Source organism: Drosophila subpulchrella, unplaced genomic scaffold (assembly GCF_014743375.2).
Source record: "Drosophila subpulchrella strain 33 F10 #4 breed RU33 unplaced genomic scaffold, RU_Dsub_v1.1 Primary Assembly Seq354, whole genome shotgun sequence".
NCBI lineage: Eukaryota > Metazoa > Arthropoda > Insecta > Diptera > Drosophilidae > Drosophila > Drosophila subpulchrella.
Window position 1 is genome coordinate 5,973,706 of NW_023665577.1, and position 23,956 is coordinate 5,997,661.

The 23,956-nt window shown below is 39.9% G+C and overlaps 4 protein-coding genes across 4 annotated transcripts; 1 reads left to right on the plus strand and 3 right to left on the minus strand.

The window, feature by feature from the left end:
• Positions 1-5,065: 5,065 nt before the first annotated feature.
• On the minus strand, positions 5,066-6,307 carry LOC119560264 (probable protein arginine N-methyltransferase 1.2). The gene is made up of 3 exons (XM_037873631.1): positions 6,162-6,307; positions 5,877-6,106; positions 5,066-5,753 (listed from the first exon to the last, which is right to left on the minus strand). The coding sequence occupies exons 1-3, from the start codon at positions 6,276-6,278 to the stop codon at positions 5,066-5,068; spliced, it is 1,035 nt and encodes a 344-aa protein (XP_037729559.1). The 5' UTR covers positions 6,279-6,307.
• Positions 6,308-7,647: 1,340 nt separating this feature from the next.
• LOC119560473 (protein arginine N-methyltransferase 1) lies at positions 7,648-9,129 on the minus strand. Its single transcript, XM_037873933.1, has 2 exons — positions 8,620-9,129; positions 7,648-8,331 (listed from the first exon to the last, which is right to left on the minus strand). The coding sequence occupies exons 1-2, from the start codon at positions 9,027-9,029 to the stop codon at positions 7,680-7,682; spliced, it is 1,062 nt and encodes a 353-aa protein (XP_037729861.1). The 5' UTR covers positions 9,030-9,129; the 3' UTR covers positions 7,648-7,679.
• A 3,145-nt stretch (positions 9,130-12,274) lies between these two features.
• LOC119560265 lies at positions 12,275-12,627 on the plus strand. Its single transcript, XM_037873632.1, has 2 exons — positions 12,275-12,435; positions 12,507-12,627. The coding sequence occupies exons 1-2, from the start codon at positions 12,275-12,277 to the stop codon at positions 12,625-12,627; spliced, it is 282 nt and encodes a 93-aa protein (XP_037729560.1).
• Positions 12,628-13,735: 1,108 nt separating this feature from the next.
• LOC119560109 (hepatoma-derived growth factor) lies at positions 13,736-15,328 on the minus strand. The gene has a single exon (XM_037873457.1). The coding sequence runs from the start codon at positions 15,216-15,218 to the stop codon at positions 14,187-14,189; it is 1,032 nt and encodes a 343-aa protein (XP_037729385.1). The 5' UTR covers positions 15,219-15,328; the 3' UTR covers positions 13,736-14,186.
• Positions 15,329-23,956: the final 8,628 nt, after the last annotated feature.

Consider the following 23,956-nt stretch of genomic DNA (forward strand, 5'->3'; position numbering starts at 1 on the left):
GTATTTGTTTTAAGTCACTTGGCCAAATGCCAGGCATTATTCATAGGTTTGTTTGTCCCTGAGAGCAGGCGTGTTTTACAGAACGTGAGTACAGGGTAAAAAATTATATGGCCCATTAGCTTTTTATTGAATAAATCATTAGTTTTATTATCTCAACAAGCTACAATTACTTTTAAGATAATGAAAGTATAACAACGGCTTAAAACAAGTAACAAATAATATTGCCTTGGTTAATTTATGACCGATAATTAGTTTTAAGTGACTTTTATTAATGAGATTAAAAATTATGTAATACTTATAGTATAGAGCGACTTTATAACTATTTCAAAAATAAATCTTTCTAATAGGTAATAGTTTTTCGTCCCATGTATCCTGTGTATTTTCTGGTATTATTAAATATATGAAAATATACTTCCATACTTTGATAAACGCCTAATACCTATACTTAATTTTTAAGGCTGAAAACATTTTAACAAAAATACACCATTTTCTCAAAAAAAAACTTTCATAAAACTTTTTTGGAATTACAAAAATTTGTTTAATATCTAGGGTACTGTTTTTTCCGTGTACCTGTGTATCCGCCTCCGTGTGCCACGTAAGTCATCCTGGAGCTGGGCCAAGATTTCCGCTCGTTGCGTGGCCAGGAATTTGAATTTGAACGCCAGACATTTGGGCGTTGCACGGTTGTAAATTCATTTGTTAAACGATGCGCTCATAAAATTTGCGCCCTTTTTTTTATGGCCCTAAGAAGAGCTGCGGACTGAGACTCAGGGCCAAGAACTGAAGGCTGAAGGAAGTTGGCAACAGAAAGAGGTTCGGGCCAACAGGACAACAGGAGGCGTGGCCGACTTCCATCTCTGGCAGATCTGGCAGCAGTGCCATTCTGGCTCAAACCCCCTACCCCCCGCATTTCCCCCGCAGGCAGATAAAAAGTTCAACAGCAGCGCGATTTATTTGCCCGTCTTCTGCGCAGACACGGCGCCAGCTGAGCAACATTTTTTCTTCCTTTTTTTCGGCTGGCCAGGAGTTTAAGCCCGGCTAAAATTCTACTGTAATTATATGTCTCAAACACACACGGGAATTGTGCGAGAAGAAATTTCAGCTAATTTGCCAACATTTAAATATACAATAGAGGGAACCAACTCGTCCAGCTGCCCCTTAGAGCGTGTTAATTCGACATGTTTTCCGCCAGCGGACCAGGGACATCGGGACCCATTTAGGCCGAGTATTTGCACTGCCGCAAATCGAGCAGGCTTGCGAAATTCATGTGGATTTCATGGAATAAAAACTCGCGTAAAAAACGTCAAATTGCAACACCTCGAGGGCAGATACAGATGCTGGGGTCCAGATACGAGGATACAACGAGAATCAGGGCCCAGAAACAGAACAGAAACGGAACCCAGAGCCCAGAATCGAGAACCGAGAACCCCAGGCTTAGCCAAGTCCATAAGTCAGTGGGCCCCCCGTCCCTTGGCCCTCGTAATAATTGCGTATCTGGCAGATGCAATTTATCCGTGAATTTGTTTTTAATTTTCAACACATTCGCTAATTTGATTTTTAACTTCGTTTCGAGCACTGCCTCGGTCTCAATCACAGACAGCCAGGGCCAAATTGCTGCACCTAATCGTGAGTATGAGGATGGTCTGGGCTTCGGGATGGGGGCCCCTGGATAGGACGGGTCCAACACCCGCTTTCATTTATAATTTTGTGCAACTCACTTTGGCCCAGAGCTCTGAACTGAAGAGCACTGCGAGTAAATGTGAGAGGTATATTAAAATATGAATTAATCTGTGCTTGAAAAATATGATTAATAATCAGGAATGCTCATTGATATAAATAATACTCGTATTTAAAAAAAAAGAAAAACTTTTCATTAACTTTTTTATGAAGCGAAGGTTTAGGATCCCAACAATACTGAAAAATCTTAACTGCTACAAAGATTATACGAGAGTTGAAAATAATATAGTGTTACTTTTCGATAATTAAGAAATATTATATATCTCAAATTATAATATTATATATACACAATATATATTAAGGCGCTACAATTATAACCATAAAATCTAACCATAATACGTTTTTATAGCACATTTCTTCTGATGTCGGTTAGTGTAATCCCTTTAATTGCTATCACAATTTAAAAAGCAATATCTGAGTAATGATCGATGATTTTTTCGCTGTGCAAGTCTGTTCCCAAGTACGAAGTGTTTTTCATCCGCCTCTCCCTGGGCTTTTTGTATCTTTTTTAGCTGCACGGGGCGCTGCTTGTTAGTCGCGTAATTTATGTTCCACCAGATACTCGTTGGCGTTGCTGGGACCATCTTGCCCCTCCGAGGACTTGGCAGGGATCCCATCCCGATCCCGATCCGCTGCTCCTCCCCCTTCTGCTCCTCGTGGTGTCTCCGCTTGTCTCTGCTTATTTTCTTATCCGTTGTTATCCGCAGTACGAGTTGTTTGCGCAGGCGCAACCCAAGGGCCATGGGCAAAAAATGGAACGAAATAAAACTACAAATCGATTTTCAACGCAATGCGTTCGATGGCCTTATCCTGGCCTCTTAAGCTCCTTGGCTCCTTGGCAGCAAATGCACGGTGAGCGTGAAGGGATTAGGGTCTATTAGTGGTTAAGGCCAAATTGTCCAAGTCGTTTGGTTAACAGATGAATTAGAGGCTCCTTTATGTAAGTTTTTTTAAAAACCACTGAATGAAAACTTTAAAATATATTGATTTAAGTATAAATTAAAATTTTAGTAGTAATAGTTGTGTTTCCAATATATTTTTTTTAATTGTATTAATTTATATATTCAACATATTTTATTTAGTACACTTAAAAAAATTACAAAAACAATTATGATAAGAACCACATAACTGTGTTTAAAAAGCTCTTTCTGTAACATTCCCATAAATGGTATATTAAAGTCCCAATTTCCTTAAATAACACTTAACAATTACCGACTTCTGAGAAATGGAAATGTGATATTCAACTTTTCCAGAATCATGGGATAATGGTGACCCATTAAGCTTCGCCTCCTCTTGGTGACCTCGTCAAAATGCCAGCATACTCTTTCCCCACCGAAAACCTCCATCTCCCTCCGGTTTTTTTTCCCCAAATCGCCCAGGCTCGATTGCCAATGACTTTTACCCGGCTACCACTGCCAGCCACTATAATCCACACCTTGGCTTTATGGCCAATAATTTTGCAGGCAACAAGAACATGAACCGGAAACATAACAAATCATAAATTAAACCCTCGTTAAGCGAACTTATTGCCATTGCTGGCCGACGGAGAGGTCTCGCCCATGCGCCATAACTGGCCAACTGAGACCCTCTCGAGAAGAAGACCCCTCCCCGAATATCTTGGACTTCGGGAGTATCTTGGCAAGGAGTTCGAATTCTGCACTGTTCTGCTTCTCTCCGCTCCGGTCCGGAGTAATTTGCTTCATCTTTATGCCTTTCAGTGCGTGGCTGTGAGTTTTATTTTATGTTACTACTTGTTTAAATTATATTGCGCTATTAAGCGAATTTAATGAAAACGCTGCAAGGCCCCATGAAAAAGAGAGGCAGTTATAGGGTTTGGGTTGTTTTTTTTTGGTCTCCGTTCTCGTTAGGTGTAAAATAAGGCCCAGCAAATCGAACGTGTTGAGGCTGCTGATGATGATGATGATGATCATGGGTCTGGGGATCTCGCAGAGACTGGCCAATTGTTTCGGCCGGATCGAGGAGAGCAAAAACGCGATAAAGATAAAAATCCCGGGGACAATCAGTGGACATGCCGCACAAATTGCGCTTAATCCATTGGCATTTCATTATTAAGCAATTTCGCAGCAAACAGCAGAAAAACCGAAAATCCGCTCAACGCTCGAGGCAATTTAAATTTTTATGCAATTTGTACAAAAATGCTGTTATTCTTGCACAAAAGTAGCATAATTATTTCCGAGAAACGGTCGCAGGCAGAAAAGACGATGAACCGAAAAAAAAGCGCGCTTGTCAACCAAAATCATTGCAGACGACACATTATCCTCACGGCAAAACGATGCTAATCCATCACGGACCCTCAAGCTCAAGCCTCGGGGTTTCTTTAGCCAAAGTCCGGCCTAAACTTTGACTTACACTGAGAACAATTGGGTATAAAAACAAAAAAACAAAGTTCAAATTAAATTTTCAATTTAAAGTATAAACTGATTATTGCATAAATATTAAGTGTTTCCTAATAAAAATAATTTAAAAAAAAAGTAAAAGTTTTTGAAAAGTAAAAATATGTTAAAATCTCACTATTTAAACGATTATCAAGTCTATCTTGAAAATTTCAAGATCTCTTTTTAGAATGTGGGCAAACCAAATTTAGTTCTCTATTTATGGTAGAATGCTTTTTGTTTGAATTGTATGATAATTCACTATATCCTCTAAAAATCGATGTTTTAAAGACTGGTATTTTAACAAGAAAAACGAAGTCATATTTTATAAAACTCTAATTTTAAAATTTGTTTCTTAGGAAAGTAAGTCCTAAAATGTAGATCCTTATTTTAGGTGTCCCTTTTCCCCCCAGTGCACGACCAGCAGACGAAATGTCACTTAAGCATGTGAATGGCAGGGGAGAATCGAGATTCGCGGACGGATTCCTTTCGCTGGGCTAACCAAGTGCGATCAGGGATCAGAGATCGGTTATGAGATCAGAACAAAAGGGGTCCTCTCACTGTAAACGAGGCCGTTGAGCAAACACAAGCCCCAGAGCCAAATCACGACGCACAGTCTGGCAAGACGATTGTGGTCGATCGGTGAATTATGCGCGACATCATTTTAAATCGTTGTAGCAACGTCAAAGCTAAACACCGATCAGGTCAGATCCGAGATCCGAGGCAAAAAGAAGGCTTTAAGCAAAAAATAAGTCAGTCAGAATCGGAGGCAGACTGGGATCGGATCCCGATCCCCAACAAGAGATCCCTTGTCCATTGTCTTTGGGTAGCAGCCGCCCTAATTGATGCAGCACGGCCATAAATTTTGATCGGCCAACGATCCCCAGCCAGCTCCCCTTGCAGCTGCAGAGGGTCCAGAGATTGCCATGAATACATCAACAGGAGAACTCTTTTATTTCCCTCAAATCCACAACGTCTGGCTCGAAATCGGATTCCGAAACTTCTTCAGGTTCCTCCGATTCTTCAGATCCTGAATGTTCCACCGTAAAACCAGCGAACGAGAGGGAGTACTCCACTTCGCGATGCTCATCGGGATTGTAGTACATCCCAAGGAAACCCTCCACAAGCTCACGCTTGGCCACCTCAACGGGATCGTCCACGAAGAGAATAGTTTGCTTCAGATAGGTGCGAGGTTTCTTGGGATTCGTGGAGAACAAACGCCTATACTTGCCCATGGGTTGGGAGAATCCTATGTCCGAGTAAAGAACCACAGCTCCCAGAGAACTGTCCGTTAGACCCCTCAGCTTGAAGGGGAGTCTAAAGTTTTCATCACTTATATGGGCAGTGCAGAGATCGATGGTCTTCAAGAGGAACTTCTCAGTGACCTGCTGCTCCATGGTCACATAATCCTCTATCAGACATACGGGTTCCATGACCATATAACTCCGACCGGGATAATCCGTCTGAGGAAGGATGTTCACCTCGATGGTCTCTCGCTGATGCTGTGCTACTCCACAGATAAAAAGCTGAGCCACATTGGGAATAATGTGACCACCTTTTACAAGCCATTTTTCTCTTGCATAGATCACCTCCTTGAAAAGGGAATCCACGAACACTGAGTGTCTGTAAAAAAAATAGTCCTAAGTACATACATAACAGATATGTTCAATATTGATTACATATGCTTTTCGAATTCTGTTAGTTTAAATAAAAAAAAGAAATAGATTAAAGTGTTTAACCACCTACCCTATCCACTCTGACACGATTACATCCACTTTCTTCAGACCACAAGGCAAAATGATCTTATTAATATCGCCCTCGACGAACTCGAAGATATCCTCCTTCTCGCTTTCGGAAATAACTTTTTTGACAAATTCAGCACTTTCCTTATTGCCCACAGCTATGACCTTAACAGCACCCACCTCCACGCTCATTAGGCTAAGTAGTCCACTGCGACATCCCACGTCCATAACTATCTGCAATCAGTCTTAAGAAATTAATGGATTTGAATACATAATTCGAATTTTTTACCTTATCCTTGAAAAGGCTATCATATCGCTTAAACAACCATTCGTATGCCCTCGAAGATACTACATCATTTAGCATTCCATCCGCCATGTCCTTCAGAATATCCTTTTCCAGATCCATCTAGGGAATATATGTAGGATATAGTATGTATTTTCCGTTACAAATAAGATGTTTTAAATGTCACACTGATAAACTTTGATTGATTACTATGTACAAATTATAGTACAAAAGTCAGATATTGAAAAGTGCGGATCATAGGCATACTATTAAATTAGAGAAATTTAATTATACCCATACATATGACACATACATATTAGAAAATATGAAATATTAACAGGATATATCATCACTAAAGTACTACAAAGAGCATATTACTTTTAAAGAGTTGCTGTAGACTTTATTTGTAGCACCTACTTCTGAGACCCCCACCACAATCCATAACCACTGTCAAATAGGACAACAAGTAATCCTGGTATCACATTTCTTGCTCCAATCAGGCCACATAAATTCCGAATAGATTATCGCCCGGCATTTCTCAGGGTTCCCAGGCGTTATCGCCGGGCGGGCGACAACAATTAGTTATGAGCCAATTGTGGGTTCGGACCTTCTTATCAGCGGGAGCAGCGACAGGATACACTCCCTACAATATCTGGAGGAACGGGGTTAAGCTGTCTAACGAGTCTCTAATTTATAGGTGACTTGGTGCGCAGTGTCCCGCTCCGTTGACAAATGCCAGCAATTTGATACCCGAACAACATAAACGAGGAGTAAAAATGGTTTGGGGAATGGGTCTTTCAGAGTGGGCATGGGGGATACAAATTGAAACGTTTGCTGGGCCTACGCTGCCGAGGATCGGCTCAGATCGGATCCACCTGGGTGCTGTTTTTGTCTGGGACTTTGTTAATGCGCCCAGCGGGATGCTCACCTGATCACCGGCGGGGGATGCGAACAAGTGTTGACCGAAAATCAAAGATCGCTGGCTCATTTGTGGCGCTTTTGTGCGCGCGCTAGATACCCAATATTTTATAATCATGTCCAATAATGGTGTGCATATTAATTTCATGGGCGCATAAAGGAACTTTATGGCCTTTTAAGAACTGCCATTAACAATGCCACTCTATGAACAAACACAAAACGAGCTGACAAGAGATTTTGGGCAACCTCTCGTGAGATGGGAGATCGGAAAACGGAGACCTCAAAAACGAGACAATGCAAATGGCTAAAATAGTAAATAGAGTTATAAACGCATAAAAGGCGTTCATTGTGGGCTCACGGCGTTGGCTTTCACAAATTTATACGACGGGTCATCAATTAATTAGAGGCGGAGAGACACATTTTCACCATCCCTCTGGCTTTGAAATTAATTTGTTAGGAAAGTCGTTAACATTTCGGCTGTCCACTTTCTAAGTCCGGCCGCGGATTGATTGCCCACGGAAAACCAAAAAAAAAACCCTCCGGCACTTGAAGGCCCTCGATTAACGACCCATTTTATGACAGTTATCAATTCGGTCAAGTTCTTTTTTATAATCCAAGTCTATCACCCGCGAGTCCCGTTGAGCTGAAGCTCTTGTAGCTCTCCACCCGCGTTCTATCGCCACGGAAGCTAATGTTGAGGTCATAGTTCATGGAGCGCCCATCCAGCCTGCTGGGCATCATGGCAAGAACGCCACGCACCCGATCGTTGGGCTTCACAAAGAGTGGTTCGTCCAGGTGGAAAAGGGTCTGCTCCCAGTGGGTCCACGGAGCACGAGGCGAGGTGGACAGGATCACGGAATTTCCCGCTTTTCCCACCGGAAAGCCCACATCGAAGTACAGAACCAACATGTTGATAACTCCAGCACGCTGCACATTTAGCATGAAATTCGAGCGAAAGACCACGGGTTGATTACGATCATAACCCAGGTTGGTGGAGTGTATAAAACACTCATCGGTGAGCAACTGCTGAATGGCCACACAATCCACCAGGGGCTCTCGGGAGAACTGCTTCCTCACGCAACTCATATCGATGCCCTCGACATTTTGCCAGAAGTTGAGAGTGGCCAATCTATTCGGATCTTGGGCTCCGACTATCCAGAGGTTTCCCACGTTGGGCAGGATTAGGCCGCCACGGGAAAGCCATTTGTCCCGGGCAAATAGTACGGAGTTCAGCATGGCCTCCATATAGAGAGAGTTCCTAAGAATATTTTAAAACAATGAGATTAATTAAAGAAACAGTCCAGTTTCTCGAGTGCCGGCTAACAATTCCCGGTTAACGGAATTTGGTTTTCTAGATCGTCAATGGCTTGGTTTTCGGTCTAACAGGAACTCAAACTCCCTGTCAAGTATTTGTCAAATCGATAAAGTGACATACGTTATAGTTCGCATTCAGATAAGTTACAGACGTCGAGAGATTTGAGTGGTAAATAGCCTTAACTTTAACGGTTACTCGAGAAAACGGCGCTTAGAGTTTTATAGATCTCACCCCATCCACTCGGACACTATGATATCCACCTTCTGAATGCCCTCGGGCAGTTCCACATGCTCCACCTTTCCTTTGACCACCTTCACCACGTCATCCTTCTGGTTATCCCTCATAATCTCCTTGGCTACATCCGCTATATCCGTACATTCGATGGCTATAACCTTTTTGGCTCCTGCTTCGGCAGCGAAGAGGGAGAGTATACCCGTGCCACAGCCCACATCCAGGACGGTCTTGCCCTGGAAGAGCTCACGGTTCTGGAGGATGGCATCGTGATAGGCCTGGGTGCGTACCGAGTCCCTCAACATTTCCATATGGATCTCCAGTCGAGAGTAGAACTGGAAATACTCGCTTTCCTGGTCTTCCAGACTCTGCATCATTTGATTTGACGGAACAAAATCATAAAAAGACATGATAAAAATTTACAAATTTCAAAAAAAAATTTCAATGTTTCTGGTTGTGAAATTCAGATTGTGAATATTATAGGACTAGCTGTTGTGAGCCAACTGAAAAGTGACGGAGAACAAAGGAAACAACAGGCGATCGAAAATACATGGCTATCATGTGATTTGAACTAGAAAATAAAAAAGCAATGTTATGGTTTATAAAAATTATTTTATTGAACAGTTTTAAGGCAAATTAAAAATGCGGAAATATCTTAACGATCTGAAATTCCAAAATAAATCTATAAAAATTGGGAATAACCACCTTAACTTTGCGAATAATACTACGTCATTCTATCGCCATCATTAGCATCTGAATGGCCCAGGCCAGATAAATCAAATTTTGCATTTAATGGACCCATTAAAAACGCCAAAAAATCGCCCCACTCAAGAGTCCGTGAAAGAAATGTGCCGCCAACACCTTAACACCAGGCCATAACTCGCTTAATCCGCCCAGCCCCGAATTTATTTTTATGGCCAAATTTAATGATTCCCCCCAATTCATTGCTCCTCCATCAAGCACTTTCACTGCCAGCCCAAAAATAAAAATAAAATACAAGCAAATTGAGCCCAACGGTAAAAGCAAATTGTTTAAATTAAGAAACGGACGAAATGCCCGTCATAATTTTTCAAGTGTCATAAAAATATGTCCATAGGCAGACACAACTATTAAATTGGCTCATTAATCAATTTAGTCACAGAGCAACAATAAAAAGGAGCACACACATTCGAGCATAATAAACTATAATTTTTAATGTTGCTAAATTTTATGCTAATTTGCCATTTCTGGCGTTCCATAATTAGGCCCGCACCCCAGGCAGGGGGTCGTTTTCGATCTCCGATTGCGTTTGGGCCCGGCCAGCAATCGCTGCCATTTGTTTGGGACAGCTTTAAAAACCTATAAAACTTTTGGCACAAATCAATTAAAAAGCGACGTAAGTCTCGATTAGTGCGCTGGTTCGATGTCTCCCCAACGAGAATGCCACCCACTGAGGCGATTAAAATGCGACGATGCTTTGCATACTGAATGCGGCGATGATGATGATGATGTCTTCTAACATTCCAACTTGGAGCCCATTTGTCGCGTATTACCAAATGTTTGACATGGCCAAATTATGCGCGGTGTGGGAGGCAGAAAGCCCGCCTCGATACTCGATTTTCACCAGCTGACCCACAAGCAAAAAGCCATAAAAATCTGAATTTTATGACTTTACCACAATCGGAATTATTTGATCCACGGGGGACTTTTACATGCATATGTTAGGGTATTTTCGGGTATTTAAAAGGTATTAAAGATATCTAAATTATATATTTTTAAGATAATAAAAAGTTACTTATTTATTTTTAATGATCCTTAAATGTTACCCTATAAGCAGTACGATTCTATAATAGTAAATATATTGCTATCTTTGATAATATATTTTTAATATGTCAACAAAAATTCTTTGAGAATTAATTTTTAATTTGTATATATCTTATATTTTATCTTTTCATAGAACAAAAAGGAATTAAATCAAATCTGAGCATCATTTTCTAACTGACAGCAAGTCAAATTGTAACCGCAGTTCTAGGACACTCATTGGGGTGGCTGAAAATGACTGGGGAGGGTCGATTGTAATCAACCACTTCATCAAAAACAAATAATAACATGTGCTCACTGAATGCCCGACAAGGGTCCTCAAAAAGATCAGAAAACAGGGGTTGATTGGCCTATCATAATCGTTTTAATAGAGAGTGAACACTAGTCAAACAAAAGGCTATGGTTTCAATGATGGTATTCATAGAAATGGATGGGAGAACTCCATTGAACTGAAATCCCAAGCCCCTGTTTGGTTGCCCAGTGTAACTCTCATTGGATCAATCAGTCATCGATTAACCAACGAAACCAATCCCCCATCTCGTCCCAATTTCATTCCAGAATCCCATCGACTTTCGGGTGTTAACGATGAGGCAATTTGATTTTAACGGAGCTGCCAGTATCAAAATCCCCTCCCCTCTTCACACCCTTCTCTTCTCTTATAACGCTGCCGAAAAAAATTAATTGCTGGTTGTGCAAAAGTTTGATTGATGCACTTGGTTTGGCAAAGGAATAAATAAAATTCTGACACTTGGGAATTTTAATTAGAATGCCTTTGTTTCGGACCTCGAACTGCGGACCACGCCAAACTGGCTGGCTGATGAAGTCGTTTCGATAAAATGCAAAAATGTTGCACCGCCCCGCGCTATTTCCTTCGGCTCTCCACCATTACATTTCCCTTATGTGTATTGCCTTTCCTTTATTTTATTCGAAAAACAATAGTGCTGACTGGTTTTCTAAAGGTACAAATCTATTTCTGAGACTTTGGTAATATCACTTTAAGAAAAATTGTCCTCAAACTAGGTCTAAGAGGTTTTAACATTTAGGAAGAGAATTTAAAAAAAATCTCTAGAACTTATATAAAAATATATATAAATGTTATATATAAGTGAATCATTTTATTAACCCTTGCATTTTATATTAGAATACGAATACGGTTTTTTGTTGTATCAAATTTACGAAAACATTTCTTTGAGAGTATAGTATCCTTATTATTTAAAAAAAAAGTTGAGATATTTTTTGAAATAATTTACAATGGGTGAAAGTGAATTGAGTTTCACAAAACACAAACAAATACAACTTTTAAAAAAACTCATTATTCATTTTCCAATTTTTGAAATATTTTACTTCCTTGAATGAAGTCAGCTTTAAGCCAAAAGCTAAGCCGCCAACACCGATGTGCGAATTGTTTGCCAATTAGCGCCCCCTGGCAGCCCGTGGACTCACGATTTCTGAGCGGCTGATAAATTAGCGAAATTTTAATTTGATTTCCTTCGCAAATTTCCGCCGAACTGGGAACGGACTGGGTAGCAGGATGGCTATATGGCTATATGGCTACATGGCCGGGTGTCGGATTGTCTGGCCAAGTGGACACAGAAGCAGCGGCTGCAAATAAACTAAGTGAATTTATGGCCCCAGGGCAGGAGCGAGCACACGTGTGCGACATGCCCACACATTGACACCTACCAATAACCAACTATCAACTACCAGCCATCGACCATCCAATAACCGACTAAACCACACTCCAATAGGGCTGCAGGTCCCTTGGCGCGTTTTGGATCAGATCGACTTGACTCGACTCGGTTTGGTTGGGTTTTTTGTTTATGCTGGGCAGGCACAAACGAGCTGACAATGCCCCATGTCAGGGCGACGGTACGTGCGGCCAAACAAATTACAGGGAAATTGCGTCACCTGCAGGAATTTCCACTCAGCATTGTCAAATGCCATCAGAAATCGTTGGACATGTTGTAACATTAATTTGACATTTTACGGCCCAGGACTGGGAGCGTCGGGCATGAGGTATGGGCGGGCCGAGGAGTACTTATCCATATGCATATCGGTCGGAGGACTCCTTAACAATCTGGCTCCAGACCGCAGAGCAACACAGGACAAGAATTAACCCTTGGTAGACAGCTGTCGAGCGGGCCAAGGATGCTGGAGCCACCAAGGGATCTTGCAGCAGCATCTCCAGAACACTCGGAAATATATTAAATACTTTAAGGTTGAACAACAGTCGAACAAACTCCCGAATGAAATTCACTGCTACAAATACCAATAATGATAAATACATAAGGTTCTAAAGAATTCGCGCCTTAGGCTTATTCAAGACGTATAGCTAACTATGCTACCTACATATGTAATTAAGTATTATGCTCTAGAGATAACTATAATAATGTACCTGTTATAAAGAAGATCCTTACTACTCCCATTTTTTTCTCAGTGCACCTACAGCTTTGGATGCAGCTCCTGGCGTTTCGCTCGGCCAGCTGCTGCAATCTGTTGGAGCAGTGCAACAGCATTTCTGGCATTAAAACAAATTGATGCGGTCGGGAAGTCTTATTGCCGGCTTAGTGAATCTGATTTGCGGTCATCGGTCGTCCTCTCGTTAACCCAGATACAGATTCCCGTACTTGGTTTTGCAGATGCCAGGCGGCTGCGATTAATTTGCTGCGGTGGCGATAATTTGTTAATCGAAGCATCCTCATCGCAACTTGTACTCCGGCCTCCTCCTCCAGTTGCCGCATTGTCCAATTAAATCTGCCGAAAGTAGGGTGGGAATCTTGGTTGTTGACTCTGCTGCCCGGCTTGTTGGTTTAACGGCCGGCGTTCTTTTACGACGGCATTTAGCTAAACTATCCAGCGAACGCCCCTGGGGAAACTCATCCCGGGGGTGGCTGGGTCGATGGCTGATTTCCCCATGCTGATGGTGCAGCATTTAATGCGGAAACGTGCCCCAAGTCGAGCTTCGATTAGCGACCGGCCTGGATGATGTGTAGAGGTCAGCAGTGGAGGATCACGCAGCAGCCATTATGGCCAAAGGCACGCCCACGCCTCCTTAATGGCCCGCCAATTCCAGAAATCCATTTTGGTTAAGTCAAATCTTGCTGTGTCCTAAAAAGCGAGTGCTTAAATTTCGATAACATCGTTTCTACTCATTCAATTGCAACGACTTTAAGTCATAACTCAGGTTTATGTTTATGAAAAAGTTTAATTTTGAAAAAGCAAAATGTTGTATTCAAAAACATTTTTAGTTACAGTTTTATTTGAATTTTAGATATTTTCGTTATTTTCATACTATTTAAAGATGAAGCTGAATGACTAACATATCACAAAAATTTTATTGAGAAGAAGTAAGCCATGGGGCATTTATATTAAATACCATTAATTTAGGTATATTTTTCATGAGCTTAATAAGTTTGTCAACGCTTATGAAATCTAAAGGTCTTAAATTTGTTAATCATTGTTAAGTTTTGTTTTTAGATTTTACGTAACATTTGGTCTCCTAGTTTATGGCTTTAAGTTTCAGTACACTTCAAAAGAAAATTTTCCTTAACAAGGTATTACGATTTTGTTGGTCCTAATCTATATGTTGAGTAACTAATACAAGAAAGTTCGACATAATATGAACAAATATAAATTCTAAGTAGAATAGTTATCTAATCTAAGCAATGACGAAAAAGGGAAACATAATAGAGCTGCGTTTATAATATTTCATATTCCTAACAAAAATCACCTTTCAATAGTTTGGCAGAAGCAACTCCATGAATTATTTAGCATCGACGACGGCAGGTTAAGTTTAATGGCTGATCCATGAAATACATCCCCTCCAGTTTCTGCTTCTCTGAGTCCTGATCCTCTTCCTTACGAGCCTGCTCTTCGTAATCCTCCAACATTTCCATTAATTCCTGCACATCTTTGTCGAGTAACTCTTTTGAAGCCTTCTCCTGCTCCTTAAAGTCAATTTCATCCGAAGCCAAGCCATCCAGCTGAGGCATTGGGTTCTGTTTTAAGGATGCCGGCTCCACCAACTGATTTTTGGAGGTGTCTCCCTCTTCATACTGCGTCCACGCCCGATCCTTTGAGTCCAACCCTTCCAAAATTAATCCAAGATCCTTTGGAGTTGTGACCTCCGCATCACGATCTTTGTGCTTATCCATCGAATTCATCTTATTTGATTTTAAAGGAGTAAACTGAGCCATTAAGTAGTACTCTTCGGCGTCCTCCACCTCCAGTGGATCCTTTGAGTTCAGCTCCACTGAGATCTGCTTCTCCGGTTTGTTCTTTGAGTCCAGCCCATGTGAACCACATTCTTCCAGCGGATCTGTAGAGATTTCCTCAGATGAGTCGTCCTCCACCAACAGATTCATCCACTCCTCCTCTTTGGCATCCTGTTCTTTCTGCTCCTGCTGGTTGTCGCAGACATTGACCACCGCGTAGTCCATTTTCAGGTCTTCGGCGTTGACACACTGACCCTCGTTTACAGCCATCTGCTGGTAGTAGCCGTAGTCCATCTCCGGATTGGCGAATGCCTGGCGGGCGTGGAGCATGGCGCCCCGAAAGTTGGGATTGCAGGCGTAGCCCTTGGATCGGAACACGCCCAGGCGACGCTGGTTCCTCTCGAAGTCGAAGATCTGGTTGCGCGGCACCTTGGCGTGGTTGCAGGTGCCATAGAAGTACACGTTGTACGCCGTGGAACCGACGCGGCCCAGGATGCGGGCTGGCCAGGCTCGATAGCCACGCACCTTGGCGAACACAAAGTCGCCGATTGTAAAAAGCGGCTTTCTTGCACGATGACGTCCCATCTTTCGCTATCTAACTTATTTTGGAGGGAAAATCAAATTTTATAAGCGTTGTTTTTCAAAGTTTGGTGGCAGCAAGAAGAAGAAGCACACGATCGTTTTCCTGGAATATGGATGGCGTTGCCAGATCGCCAGATGGTTGCGCACTAAAAGTTTTGCTAGTGTTGAATAACGCTGAATTTCCACGGGTGACAGTATTTTAACGGTTTTAAGCCTGATACTTTATCGATAAGCTGTTGATAGTTTGGTGTAAATTTTGAATGTTTTAAGAACATACATTTTAAAATATTGCTTTAAGTCATTTAAATAAACAAGTTTAAAAATACATATGGTAGAATTTTCATTTAATTCGATTAAAAAAATCTTAAATATTATAAATATAACTTATTAGAAACAAATTAAAGTATTTCAAAGTATTTCAAAGCAAATATTGAAAGAAACACATATTAATATTTTTGAAAATTCATAGGTTTATTTAATTTTAAGACAAATCCAGCACTGGTTTCAATATTCCAAACTCCTCAAAAACAACTCAAGCTATGGTCAATGCTCGAATACATTCAGGCAAACCACCAGTTCGAATGGCAAACGAATTTAGGTCATTTGGGTGGGCGGGCAATGTTTTTTTAATGAGCAAACAGCATTTGCATTAATGGTCATTTGCGTAGAAATTTGCACAACACGCTACCTGCAATGGGCTTCTTTTATTTTTATTTTATTCCCCGCCTCTGTGCGTGTGCAGTTCTGTTTTAAATTTTCGCTCACGTTCGTCGTATTATGCGCAAATTGGCTTTTTAAATTGTCGACTTGTTTAAGCTAAACGCAGCTACACTTTATGGCCATGTTCCGTGCTGCATTTAAAGCCATGCGAAATTCCACTAAGCCCTCCGCCCTCCATTCGCTTAACTCAATTAAAATAATTTTAATTTAGCACAAGCATGGTCTATTAAAATGGCAAAATTGCATTATTTACCAGGTGTAATTACAACAATATTTATATGCTAACGAGCCCGTCACTTGGCGGCAATATGGCCGTAACGATGGGAAATTAAACAGATCCAAGTTCTGGGAAAAGGGGGTTTGAAGTTTTCTTTGGACAACTATTTTTATTTTGAGGATATTTCGTCGACCTCGGCCGACTGTCAGTGCTCAGAATTCAATTGGAAAATGCAATTTACGATCCGGCCACGAGACCCACAACACTAATACCCGGCAGCCCGTTCCTTTTCCCCGCCCCGAATTTTCCTGCATTTTCCTGCACATTAAGACAACCGAAGGCTGAAGGCGGCACGGGGGCATAAGCTACGCATGTAATTTGTAAGTAATTTTTTCAACTATCATCGGACCAGACAAACGACAGCCACAACGTCGACGTCCACGCATTTTTTACACTCAGAAAAGTGTCCCAAAAAGCTGGATATTAATGCATGAGTACAATATCAATGAAAACCGCAAAGAAAAATATTTATGTAAAGTATTCTGGATATATAAAAAATAAAAATAATAATTAAAAATAAATTCTTTCTCTAATTGACGGAGAGTAGTCATAAAACCATTATGTGAGAAAAGTTGTTCTTGAAATCAAGACGAAAATGCTCTTGATTTGTTTGTTTTCCAAGTCGAAAGTAGACCCGCAAAACGGGGTAACTTCATCTCTCTCATTTAAGAATTTAAGATTAAAGCGATTTTTAAGAACTAAGGGCTTAAGAACTTATTGTAAAATTTGTTTCAATTAAAATAAGATTTTTCCCTGTGCAATCCCGAAATGCATTACGCTTACGTTTACTCAGGGGAGGAGGAAGCCAGGCCAACGGGCACAAGCCAGAGCGTTAAGTTGGAAAAATTAAGTAACGAAAGCAGTGAATAGGATTGGGAATAGGAATGGGCACGAGAATGGGATAGGGAATGGCAATGGCCATGGCAACGACAGGCAGGCATAAATTATGAATCATTTGGACGCTTCCTTATGACACCAAAAGCCAGAAGAAGCCACCAAGCCAAGTCTTTCAGTTGGAAAGAGTGGCAGCTTTCTGTATGAGGAGCGCCGAGTACCGAGTGATTAACCCACGACGACTATGGCGACTAACAAGTATTTATGCTACCATCTGCGACTCAGTTTGTGCCACTTTATTGGCTTCATTGACTTGAATCGGTTAGCATCGGCGAATTGGCCAGATTGTTTACCTTATGTTTAGCCAAATGCTAATTGAAATGTCTGCATTGTGGCAGCGATTTCCCACTGCACTCGAGCGATTCGATGGGTGTGTCCCTCTCTAAATGGCAACTGGGGACATGCAATCAAAACTGGGGAAATCGGGCAATGCCATCAGGTTCGGCTCATCAACAGGTTTCGTGGAGGAAAGGCAATGGGGCTAATGAATGGCTCCGATCGCTAATTGTGCTCCACAAGAACGAGTTAAACGGGAACATGGGAGGCAATCAAAATCAGTTAAGCGATAACCAGCTGAAACCTAACTAGGAAATAAAGTCACACCTATATTTTGATAAGTGTGGAGAAAAGGAAGATTCATGATCGAGATTGGTAAGAGTGTATTTAAGTTTTAAGTAAATGATTTATTAGTGCGACAAAATTTTAACAACGAATAGGTTTTGAATTCTTAAATAAATAAAAGTGAAAATATTTTTAAAAAACATTACTTATATTTATATAAATTTCTAACGTTAGTGGAAAAGGTATAAGCTTACAAAAATTTAGTTAATAAAATCATTTTTGTTAATATGATTAAAGAAAATAATTTTAATTTTGCCAGTGCTCAAGTATATTTCACTTTGAAAAAAATACTGAAGATATAATAAATACAACATTCACAGCTATTTATAGGGGTAATTAAGTATTTATTTTATAATCCAAGCATGGTTTCCTTATTGGGAAAACTCCACCTTTCAACTGCCTTGCCAGGCACCGCTGAACAAAAGACTTAAGACACGAACTCGACCACCCGATGCCCATTTCCTGCAACACTCGCACATCGATTGTTTGCATACGTAATTCGCCAAGAGTCCGAGTCAATTAAGTGGCTCTCTAATTAAGTGATTAAAACGCACGCACAAACACCAGGGAACACAACTGTGGAAAATTGTGAAAATATGCAAGTTCATAAAACAAAGCCGCACGCCTAGCAGCTGGCTCTTGAGTCCACACCCGCAATTTGATAAAAAAAAGAAAAATAAAAACGGGGGGCTTTTGCAGTTTTTCCAGGAACAAACACGCTTTTGCATTTTAATGCGGCACAAATGAGGCGGCGAGGCGAACCAGGCCATATGGATAATGGTGAATGTGAATGTGAATGTGAGTTGTGAATGCGGCAGATTGGGGTGTGAGTCGAGTGGATACACGCACACACACCGGCTTGTTTCTAGCTAATAAATGTTTTTTTAATGAATAAATCACTCAGCGATAAACATCTGCTTAATAACGTTCATTTAAAGAAGCGAAAACAAAACACACAACCGACAACGCCGCGCTGAAGAAAGCCAAGTTGAGCGGAAAACAAAACACAAAGCCGGCCAGGTTCCAGCACCAATGAGTTGGCGTTGATTTCAGACATTTAACTCTTCGAGCCCAATAGAGAAACTTTGAATGATTGCGCCCAGCAACGCAATCTTACCCCCAACGAAAGAGAAATGCCAGCAATAGGATCCCCTTTACTACACCTATGACTTATTGCCAAATTGTCGGCTCAGCAAAAAAATGACCCTGTCAATGTTTCAAAAGTTTGATCAAGTTAACTTAGACATTTGAAAGCTGTGAAAAAATAATTCAAAGGTCCACAATACATAATAAAATACTTTGGAGAATTTTTAAAAATGTAATTTAAATCGGTTATTTTTAGTTCCTTTAAAACAATTCAAATTTTTTCATAAATCTTGGGGTCACTAAACTTCATAAAAAACCCATATATGGACCATTTTCAATTTAACAACAAACTATATAGTTGTTATAATATTTCTATATAGATAAATATAGCCAAGTATGTTTCAAAATAAAAATGTTACAAAGTTTAAAAAAAAATATTTGTTTAAATTATATGTGTTAAGTAAACTTTACACTAAACTAAAAATTAAACTAACTTAGTTAATCCAAACTAAAACTAAACTTTCTGTTGGGTTTAAAAAAGTTTTTTTTTTTAAATAAATGATAGCACCTTTTTAGATTATAACAGACCTATAAAAGTTCTGTTTTTTAATTAGTAAATTTTTAATTAAATATTTAAGGTTGCGTGTTGTTTTATTTGATTTTCATTACTACTTGTAAAGGCTACTTTAGTAGAAAGTGTTTAGAGCTTGGCTTTACTATTTACTATTATTTTTCCCGCTGCTGTGCACACCCATGGCCTTGTCTGCTGGCTGTCTGCAAGTGCCACAGAATTTATTTCGTACGTCTTCTTCATGTCCATGTCCAGTCCAAGTTGATGGCGAGCACAGCTGACATATGCGAATAGCTCCGCTCCGATATGAAAATTAATAATTCCCTGGTAGTTTTCGTATGCGGGGCACACGTTTGGAGACCAGACGGACTTGCTACCTGGGAAACGTGTTCTCGTCGAGTTGTCCACTGGGGCAATCATCAATGTCAATTAAATGTTAAAATGTTGGAGGCCATTCCCGGGAGTTCGAGCAGGATGCGGATGACCCAGGAAAATTCCACGATAAGGCCGTCGCCGCCCCAAATTCATTACTGCGCCCGCCCACTCGACCCGGGTGAATCCCTATACCAATTCCGATTCCAGTCCTTCTCCCACTCCCACTCCGCCCCGCGGGACATAAATCTACGCCTCCAAATCTACATATTAACGCCAGAGAAGGGGCCACTCAATGCCAACGGACAGCGCCAACGATCACTTACTTTATGATCACTTGAAAACCAATCAAGCACAATAAATAATCGCTCTGCAGCAGCGACAAGCTGCGATATTGAAAATCGCGCACCCAGATGGGCAGCCAAACTGCAGGACTGCGACTCGTACACATTAAATTATATTCACACTTTGGCCCCCAGAAAATGAAATGGTTTTAAATACGGAGGAAAGCCAAACAAGACGGAGATCGCATTGGAGATCAGCAAACAGCCCAGACAGAGCGGAGTACACGCTGAGAAAAGGGGTTGACTTTTGATATTACAAGGGAAATAACTAACTTTTTTTGATTTACTATATAGCTATAAAAATCCTATCATGATCAAAGATTGTTAAAAATTCAACTCCCTTTCTTTAAGATAGATTTTACCTACATAAATATATTATACCATATATATACCATATACCATACATTATACCATTATTAGAAATTTAAAAAGGGGTACGTTGAAAAAAATTTAGTAAAATAACTTTATAAATACAATTATAATACATACATATATATATAAATATATTTTGTTAAAATCCTTAAAAACTGGACGCCTTTAAAAAGATGTCCAAAAGACTTAAATTTTAAGTTTTATCAAAGGACTTTTAAGATGTTCATTATACAATATTAAAACATATTTAAAAAAATTTATTTAATTATAGTTTTTCTTATTATAAGATAATACAACAAAATCCACACTTATTTGTGTTCCCTACCTAATTAAATATAATACATATATGTATTACTATTATGTATACTATAGTATTATAAATCTTTTAATTTTTCTAATACTTTTATTTGCAGTGCCGAAGGCAGGATGCGTTATGGCCAGACAGCTGGACACTTGGACATGGAAAGAGGTGGGACCGCGGATGGAGAAGAGTCTTGGTCATAAGACCGGGGCCTGGAACGATCTCTGCCCGGACCAGGGTCCGTTTCTGTTTCTTTTGCTGTTCCTGCCCCATGCCTCCGACTGTGGCTCGCTTATCATCATAACAATAATGTTAAAGTGGCAAAATGGCAAACTATGCGCAAAATGCATAAAATTTATAGCCCACTGGCCCAGGCAATGGCCAAACAGATTTGTATTTGTTATTGTATCTGTATCTGTATTATTGGCCCATGTTTTTTTTTTCATTTGTGAATTTCACGCTTCCGCTCTTGTATGGATCGCTGGTCAAAAGTTGGGCCCAAAACGAACATGATCACAATGGGACACATGCGGCGGCAGGAGCCGTTTCTGTTGTGCTGGATCAGTGCATCAGTGGATTGGCTTCTGTGGGGAAAGGTATGAAGGTGTCCTCAAGTGGGGATGCAAGTTCGGGGGTCTTGCGGTGAAAGGTCACCTGAAATTTACTAATTAAAGAGTTTTATAATGTACTTATTAAAATGTATTATATGATGCAGATACAGATTTTTTATCAGTTTTATATTAAAAAACAAATACATTTTAAAATAAATTTAAATTGTATTATATTTGCAATTTCAAACTACAGGAAAATAAAAATAATAGTTCATTAAAAAAAACATTGCTTATAAAACCTATATTTATTAAAAAAACATGCATAATTGACTTCATATAAATACAAAATATAAGAAATGTACATAGCTTTTTAAAACATTGTACTCTATTTACAAGAAGTTTTCAGCCATGACTTCGACCATTTAAATTTCTCCTAAAATGAGTTTAACTTGTCCAATTTTCCTCGTCCAACCGCTTTCACCATTACTTCCATAATGGCTTTCCGAAGACTAATGCCAGTTCAATATCTCTCGCATAGATCCATATTTAGCCGCGGGATATGGTGTATAATTGGTCATCTAAGAGCCACTCCCTTCGCATGCTTGGCGAAATGTAAACAATTAACTGGCAAATGCAAATATGAATGAAATTTTTCCCCACAATCCAATTACTCAAGGCCCGAATCGGTGGAAAGCGACGAGGAAGTGAGCTGCCAATGAGCGTAAAAAGCCAAACACCTTCAGGCGCATAAATTAAACCGCATGGACAGGTCGAAAAAAGCGAGGAAAATCGCCCGGAAAGAGGGGAGTGTATTTTCGGATGCAATCCAGTTTCTTGCTGCAGGCTGGCAAATCGAAGATGGCCAAAAGAAGAAGAGCTGGCTAGAAGCTAGAATATTGCGGATGAGTGGGCGCTGGCAATTGAGCCAATTGAAAGCCCACAACACGTATACGCCCCGTTGCACTTGACTGGCCATAACGATGGCTTAATAATGTTGATGTTTTCTTTTTTTCAATGCCCACACTCCCCCCTATTAAATCGCCTAAGCCGCTAGACTAACTAATGAAGCGCACACGCATAACTTAAGACCTACCATTCGACATTTGTCGGGCTTGTTGTGGCATTTCGTATTAATAAAACATCCAAAATAATCAAGCCAACGACGGACAAAAGAGCCAACTAATTTTTGGAAGCGTCCAAAACCCGTTTTTAACACCTCAGGGGTGGAGCCACGCGATTGGTGGAGGGAGGGACCGATCTTACCACAGCCATCACTGAAATCAAGTCACCATAAAATGTAAATATTCTCGTGTTTCGAGAGCGTCGAACATTTCGCTTTGGCGATTAATTAAAGACTCATTAAGAATTTGTTCAACTCGGGCGATTAATTAAAAGGCAGTTAAATGTGAAAGGGGCGAAAACAAAGCAGCCGGTGATTTAAACAATTTAACTAATGTCCATCAAATGACTTAGGACACAAACCTGCCATGAAAAAAATGGAAATTTTTTTCATTTGGATTCACTTAATTTACATTTCGTCTCTAAGAAATAGAAAAATATTTCCCCAAAAAATCTACAAACATTAAAATAAAAGAATTTGAAATAAATTATTAAAGTAGTAATCTGCATACTTTTATTGAATGCCTTAATATAAAACGCATAAAATTAATAGAAATATGTTGCATTTAATTTAACTGCATTTACATATAGTCTTTGTAAAAATATTAAACACTTGAACCCACACAAAATTTGTTAAGAATAAGTACCTGCCTACTTTTGAATACTTTTATTTATAACTTAAACTTAACTTTTAAATTTGCCAAAATTTTTGTATTGCTATCACAATTTTTTACGTGATTGTGTATTAAACCTTTTGTACATACATATGTATATTTTTAAGCAATACACATTTTTATTAAAAATACACCTCCGATCTTGGCAATTGGGATGTACCGGACTCTTAAAAAAAATGGGGGATGACAAATGCCTTCGTTGGAGCTGTTGATAAATGCCCACAGGTTCGGGGGCTGTTTGAAAAATCGTTTGGGCAAAGATCACGCAACAGGCAAATTGAAACGTCACCAGTCGCAGGCGGCCAAGATTGTTATTGTTGGCCGACTGGTGCTGTTTCTCCATGAATATTAACACATTAAAATGGTAAACGTGGTTGAGTGAAAAATTAACCCAAAGCAGCCGAAATGTGGCTGCGGCTGCAGCGTAAATTATGCAAAGTCATCAAGACCTTATCCAAACATCAATGGCCTGGGAAAAAATTAGCATAAGCCAAGCGTTTCGGCGGAATGAAGAGGAGCTCCTGCCCGAGGGCCAACTGGCGGAAGGGAGGACTCACACACTCTGGAAAAATGTGATTACATTTTTTAAATTCCTTCGAAATTGTAGAACTTCCTTTTACTAAAAAGGGTTTATATAGTTTTTTATTTTTTTTTATATTAGCAGTGATAAAATTTTTAACTGACCTTTGACTTATATACCTAACTTTAAGTCAATATAAACATAAACCCAATAAAAAATATTAAAAGTTAAAAAATTATAAATACTTTGAAACATTTTTCAGATAATATTTGAAAACTGTTCGAACTATGTATGTTTGGTTTTTTCTGTGACTTTCATA